This window comes from Triticum urartu, chromosome 2, assembly GCF_003073215.2.
Source record: "Triticum urartu cultivar G1812 chromosome 2, Tu2.1, whole genome shotgun sequence".
Classification (NCBI taxonomy): Eukaryota; Viridiplantae; Streptophyta; class Magnoliopsida; order Poales; family Poaceae; genus Triticum; species Triticum urartu.
Window position 1 is genome coordinate 9,476,121 of NC_053023.1, and position 7,556 is coordinate 9,483,676.

Consider the following 7,556-nt stretch of genomic DNA (forward strand, 5'->3'; position numbering starts at 1 on the left):
AAGGAAACTTCTCAATGGATGAATCTTAAACAGATGATATCCCCCAGGTTTCTGATGCGGAAAATAGCCTTCTAACAGCTCTGTTTTCTGAGGAGGAACTTAGAAAGGCAGTTTTCCTAATGGAGCATAACAAAGCACCGGGTCCAGATGGTTTTCCCGCCGAGTTATACCAGAACTTTTGGGAGGTCATCAAACAGGATCTCCTACTCTTGTTTAGATGCCTTCACGCTGGCCAACTAGAATTGTTTCGCTTAAACTTCGGTGAAATTATTTTATTACCTAAGGTTAATGAGCCTGAAAGGATACAACAGTATCGTCCAATTTGCCTCCTTAATGTTAGTTTTAAAATATTCACTAAAGTAGCAACGATTAGACTAAATCTGGTTGCTGAACATGTGGTTCGCCCTTCTCAAACTGCTTTCATGCAAGGCAGAAACATCCTAGATGGGGTTGTTTTCCTTCACGAAACAGTTCACGAATTGCATCAGAAAAAAACTGAATGGGGTGGTTCTTAAAATCGACTTTGAAAAAGCTTATGACAAAGTCAAGTGGTCTTTTCTTCAACAAACTCTCAGAATGAAAGGTTTTTCTGCAGAGTGGCGCGCAATGATCCATAGTTTCATGGCTGAAGGTAGTGTTGCCATTAAAGTCCATGATGACATTGGCAACTATTTCCAAACGAAGAAAGGATTGCGACAAGGTGACCCAGTATCACCCATGCTATTCAATATAGTGGTTGATATGTTAGCGGTCGTGATTGAGCGTGCCAAGCTTGATGGCCAAATTGATGGGGTAGTGAGTCATCTAGTGGATGGTGGCCTCTCTATCCTCCAAGTTGCTGACGATACGATTCTCTTTATGGATCATGACCTCGAGAAAGCAAGAAATCTGAAATTAATTTTATCAGCATTCGAGCAACTCTCAGGGCGTAAGATCAATTTCCATAAAAGTGAACTGTTTTGTTTCGGCGAGGCTCAAGACGAGGCCCATCTATATACTGACCTGTTCGGATGCGGATTGGGCCAGTTTCCGATCACTTATTTGGGGATACCGATACATTATCAGAGACTCACAAATGCTGAATGGAAACACGTCGGGGAGAGACTACAAAAAAGACTTAGCAGTTGGAAAGGTAAATTGCTATCTCTGGGAGGAAGGTTGGTCCTCATAAATTCAGTACTAAGTAACATGGTACTATATATGATTTCCTTCTTCCAATTGCCGAAAGGAGTATTACATAGATTGGATTACTTCCGATCGAGATTCTTTTAGCAAGGAGATAGCGAGAGAAAGAAATATTGACTGGCTAAATGGAGTGTGGTTTGCCGTCCCAAGGATCAAGGTGGTTTGGGCATTCATGACCTTGAGGTTAAGAATAGGGCCCTCCTCGGCAAATGGTTGTTTAAGTTGTTGACGGAAGATGATGTATGGCAAACCCTCCTAAGGAGAAAATATGTGGGTTCTAAGGCGGTATCCCAAGTATACTGGAAGCCTAGGGACTCTCATTTTTGGGCCGGACTAATGGCAACGAAGAAATATTTCTTTCACTATGGTTCCTTCTCAATTAAGGACGGCTCGGAAATTAGATTCTGGGAGGATAAGTGGTTAGGTAATGCTACTCTCCAGGAACAATATCCAGCTCTATACAATATTGTGCGTCACAAGGGTGATACTATTGCCAAGGTTTTGGAATCATTTCCGCCAAATGTGACATTCAGAAGGGATTTAATTGGACGTAGACTCCAATTGTGGAACATACTACTCCAGCGGTTAACCACGGTACAGTTGTCACAAGGATCCGATGTCTTTCGTTGAAACCTACATGGGAATGGACAATTATCAATGGAATCTATGTATAAAGCTTTGGTACAGTCAGACGTGCCAATTGATAATAATAAGAAGATCTGCAAGATGAAGATACCTCTGAAGAATAAAATCTTTGCATGGTATCTTTGTCGCGGAGTCATTCTTACTAAGATAACCTTACTAAGAGGAATTGGCATGGAAGTACGCAATGTGTATTATGTCCGCATGATGAGACAATAAAACATTTGTTCTTCCAGTGTAAATTGGCTCGTTCTATATGGTCAATCATCCAGATAGCTTCTGGCCTGTATCCTCCGTGTAGTGTTGCTAATATATTTGGCAACTGGTTACAAGGGATTGATCACAGGTTTAGAATTCTTGTCAGGATGGGAGCGCTTGCCGTGATTTCGTCGCTTTGGCTATGTAGAAATGATAAGGTTTCTAACGATAAAAGTACTTCTCTTATGCAGGTTATCTACAGATGTGATGGGATGCTCCATTTATGGTCCTCTCTACAACGAGTGGAGAATCGAAACCTGTTTACGGAGCTGTGTACATGATAGGCTGCAGCGAGTGATACTTTTACTCAACATGGGTGGCAGCATGATCTTAGGATTGGGCCACCTATGCTTTAGGCGTCATACAAATTTCGTCTTTGTATTTCGCCTTCTTCTTTTATATTGGCTTGTCGTGAGGACTTTATTGGCTATGTGCATTTTAGTTATGCAGAGGCCGGGTGTAATGCTTAAACCTTTTAAGTAATAAAGCGCTCCTTTTCGATAAATGAGAGAACAAAGCACATTGATGTCAGATTTCATTATATTCGAGATGTTATTGCTGAAGGTGATTTGAAGGTATGCACGATAAGTACTCATGATAATCCTGCTGATATGATGACAAAGGTCGTTCCCACTAATAAGATTGAGCTTTGTTCAGGCTTAGTTGGTATTTCTCACTAGTCCTATGAATTTTGACGCACAAGGTGTTTATATTAATTTGGATGAAGTTTTTTACTTTCTTTAACTACTGGGGGGAATTTGGCTCAAATTGAAGATTGTTAAATTGTGATCCAAATTCTACTGTATTGAACTAGAAATAGTACAAACGGTTTGGACCTTTGCATTGGTTTCGACGCGTACGAGTACAACTCGTTTACTTGTCCTCTAGGGACTCTTATATATTGCCCCTCATATATACCTCATTTGGTCGCACCTAAAGACGGTATGTCGTCTCGTGCTTGTAATACTCCATCATATTGATTGCGCCTTTGTGCGTCCATGGTTTTCTCCCGCAAGGGTTTTCACGTAAAAGCCGTGTCTCTCGCGTCTCGTTTGATCTCGTTTTATCTAACAACATGTGGGTTTTCCAGCCACACAGCTGTAGAATATTACTCCCTCCGTTCCTAAATACCCCATTAGTACACTTTGTATTAACTTTAGTGCAAAGTTGTACTAAAATTGACACTTATTTTGGGACGGAGAAAATATAAGTGTTTTTAGCAATTTCAACATAGAGAGCAAAATAAATGAATCTATACATTACAATATATATATATATATATATATATATATATATAGTCTGTATTGAAATCTCTAGGAACGGAGGGATTAGTACCTATCAACTCTGCTTAACATTAACATCAGTCATTTTTTTGTTTCCGCGTCTGTCACACCAGGGAGCCATTCTCATGTGCTGCTTAAAAAATAATAATAACCCGACGACATGCCAGTGGTGGTCTCATGCTTACGTCAACATCCTTCTCCATTGTGCAACTCATAACCTGTTTACCACTATTTGTTTTCTGTTTTTACATACCGATGTCTAGTACTATCTTTCCAGAAGTTAGTGGTGGGGCAGAATGGAAGGATAGTAGCAGACTAAGTGTAAGTGTTTACTCTTTTAGTAGAATAGTGAGCTCGAATAATATAGATATACGTTTGCCCAAAGACCAGACCTTCAGAGCTGCATCTATGTAATTTGCCGGAATTTAGTCTATTTTGGGACAGCCCAATAACTATTTCAAAAATTCCTAAATAAATTCTAGAGGCCCACTTAGCCCCTTGTGCAAGACAAGGGATACTACTAACGTTTATTCCCATACTGCTAGTTTACACTACACCACAACACTGTTGTAATGGCATGTAAACTGCCGGGAGAAAGCACTATAAGCGGCAGACTATCTGCCGGGACAGTATTTCTCCCGGCAAATAGAACCGCCACGACAATGGCTGCCGGGGATTACTTGTCCCGGCAGATAAAATATTCCCGACAGTCCTCCTGCCCTAGCGCATTTATTTTCCAGCAGTTTCTTTCTCCCGGCAGACTCGTTTACTGACAGTCAAACTGCCAGGAGAAGTGTGTTCACCCGGCAGTATTTTTGCCGGTATGTAGATTTCACCACCTAATTATTCTAGACGTCCCCTGTGTGATATTATTTACTATGTTTCAAGCAATCAGTACATATCACACGTACAATTTATACATACTTCAATCAAAGTCACATGTATGTCTCATCCATACACTTCAATCAACAGAACCTTAAAACATCATTCGATAAATTAAACATAACGACCATAATATATATATATATATATATATATATATATATATATATATATATATAAAGAGGTTGTACCTTAAAAGGTACAGTACATATATGTTTTAAAATGTGTGACACAACCAAAATGAGCAGAGTGGCTTAACAACCAGCAAAATGAGCGAAGCAAGTGTCCAGGTTTCACAAATTAAACAAGCATATTACATAGTCACTACAGCCACTATTGTAGTCTTCCAAATCTTCAGGAGCTTGAGAATCTTCCAAACCTTCATCGACTTGTGTACCTTTGGGAAATCTGCAAACAGATAGAATACTCAAAAGGGAGCTCTCATTTCAGAATTTAAATTAACATTGAAGTTAACATGCTAAAGTTTAACTGAAGGAACATGTAGAAAGAGCTGGAGATTAGTCATTCTTTGCATCTCCAGGTATAATATGACACATGTACAAAAGAATAAACCATACTAAAAAGTGGCAATTTTAACAAACAAAACTATGCGCCTATGCCTCGTGTAGTATACAGGAACACAAATATTGCTCATGTACAGCCAGGTAGTAGCGAACAAAGCATCAAGGAATCAATATTTCAGTAGCAAATTACCAAAAGAATCTGATTTCAGTAGCCCAGTTTTGCTTCAGGCCAATGGGATTCAGAGAGAAATATGTCATGAGTGCAAATAACTAATGTGCTCTGCTCTAGCTGGCCCGCCCAACCATTGGCTCGTAGCTCCGCCACTGAGTACAGTACAATAAAACGCCCGCTGGCAGCGTTGATATTTTGCACATAGCCCCTCAATGCTATGCTAGCAGAATTAGAAGCCTGTCTAACAGTACTTCTGCCCAAAAAAGAGAAGTATGCACAGGGATTAACATATACAGGATACTGCAAAAAGAACAGTTGCAGTTCTATTAAAATCTTGGCCGTCCAAATATGTAGGCATGTTTGAGTCAGAGGCAGCAAAAATAATCATCAAAAGACAACTCGTGTGCGTTCAAATATGCAGGCACGTTTGAACAGACTTTTTTCTTTTCTTTTGACATCACGTTTGAATAGGACATATGCATGTTTTAACAGGATTATGCAGTCTCTACTAAAAAATATTAGCTGAACGGGATGGCTCAGCCTCCATCAGGATTATTTTGTACGAGGTACAGCCGTACAGGATAGTTGCGGGGTTCTATTTGCAATTTGTACAGTTTTTCATCCGACAACACACATTCTCTATCCAACTCTTGTCCATTCTTGACCAGTTTCACTAAAATTGCCTAACATGCGAAAGAAATTATACTTCTATTAAGGAAAAAATCTAGTAACAAAATGCATATCATCAATATCTAGAACAGGTAACAAGAAATACAATACGAAGAAGAAATGCCATCACACAGCAGAATATAATTAATTGAAACATGTAATTTCAGAAAATACAAATACCAAAATAGCAGTAAGAATGCCATCATCTATATCATAGAAGCATAGCACATGTTTTGTCCACATCTCGTATTTCGCAAAACACAAACAAAGATGGTACTAACTTGGGGCATTAACTAAACAAACAAAGACTTATATAACTAGCTTTCTTTCATCTCAAATTAAAATGAACTCCAAAGCTCAACTAAACAACTTAGGTAGGTGTCAAAAAATATAATTAAGGTATGCACTTGTTAATCAGCAATGGTCCATGTTCTTTGGTCTGAAGGGCAACTAACAGTAGCAGCGTTCATTTTTAGACAAGCAAATAACCTTCAAACGTGTTTGGCTCATGGTTTTTTTGCTGTTATTAGATCAAAACAATTAAAAATTGGTGCTTTGTTCTAACTGACGGAATAGTTTAGTGCTGCTACTTATCAATATTATTACACTTCTACACATTGCGTATACCTGCACATTCAGAACAAAAGAAGGCACAGGAATTGCTACGAAACCTCACCAGTCAAATGAAGTACAAGAGGCAATCGATGTTCAGCAGGCAGAGCTGCTCGCTGGAGAGGAGGGCCAACGTGAGGTCTGCTGCTTCAGGGGCTTGTGGAGTAGGTGCCTGCTCGCTGGAGAGGAGGCCAACGGCAGTCTGTTGCTTCAGGGGCATGTGGAGGAGGCGGAGCCGTGACTTGGTGCTCGGTGATGAAGCCTGCTCGGGGAGGAAACGCGTGAGTCGGGGTTGCAGCTCTGGAGTGCGGCGACGACGACAGTGGTTGGCAGCGGCTTGTGGTCCAGTGGAGGGCGATGGATGGTTGGTGGCAGCGGCGGCGGTGGTTGGTCGGTTGGGGGCGGCGGCGGTGGATGGTTGCGAGCGGCGGCCGCGGTGGATGGTTGGGGGCGCAGCGGCTTGCGGTGGTGAGGGGTAGAGGAGCTGCGGCAGCGGTGGTTTGTTGGTTGGGAGCGGCGGCGGCGGTTGACGGTTGGGGGCGGCGGCGGCTTGCGGTGGTGAGGGGTGGAGGAGCTGCGGTGGTGAGGGGTGGAGGAGCAGAAGTGGGGGCGAGGGGCGGGAGCTACGCTGGAGGTGGCCTGAGCGCGGAAGGCGGCCGTGCGCCGGCCGGCGAGCTAGGTTTTGGCGGCGGCGGGGTCGATCTAGCTGGTGGATCGGGAGGGGATTGGGGATCTGGTGGAGTCTGGTCGTGGGGGAGGGCCGGCGCATCTAATTCACAATGGGCCTTTTTTTCGTGAAGTCGCGCACTTTTTTTCTCGCTGGCGCGCGCTAGCTAGGCCTTTTTTTCCGTTTCGCGCCAAAGACGGTCTCCGGCATGGGCCGGCAGATTATGGGCTGAGATTTAGTTCTTCCAGCAGATAGTGTGTTGTAAAGTGTACCGGCAGTCCTCATGCCGTTGTTGCTACAGTTCTCCCGGCAGTTAGGGTGCCTTAACATACTTCTAGCGGCGGTAAGAGATGTCCCGTTCCCCCTCGGCCAGGCCCATCGCAAGGAAAGCGAAAACCTAGATTTGCTTTATCGGGTATCAAACGGGAACTCCGAGCAAATAAAACACCATTGACACAAACTGTTCATGGGCGAAAAGTGAGTTGTTTAGGTCCTGGAGGGTTGACGGGGAGAACCGCAAGTTTTCGGAGCCGCAGACAAATTGCCCTTAGATAGGTTTTTCTCCCGGCAGTTAACTGCCCCCAATCAAGTGTTGTGGTGTAGTGTTAGTGGGAGTCGGACCTCCTTATAAGGGAGATTCTTTCTCCACTTGTATGAGCATG

The 7,556-nt window shown here is 42.6% G+C and overlaps 1 protein-coding gene across 1 annotated transcript; it reads right to left on the minus strand.

Annotated features, from left to right (window-relative positions):
- Positions 1-4,463: 4,463 nt before the first annotated feature.
- Positions 4,464-6,996, minus strand: LOC125534732 (extensin-like). Its single transcript, XM_048697863.1, has 2 exons — positions 6,292-6,996; positions 4,464-4,658 (listed from the first exon to the last, which is right to left on the minus strand). The coding sequence occupies exon 1, from the start codon at positions 6,994-6,996 to the stop codon at positions 6,295-6,297; it is 702 nt and encodes a 233-aa protein (XP_048553820.1). The 3' UTR covers positions 4,464-4,658; positions 6,292-6,294.
- Between the last annotated feature and the right edge of the window lie 560 nt (positions 6,997-7,556).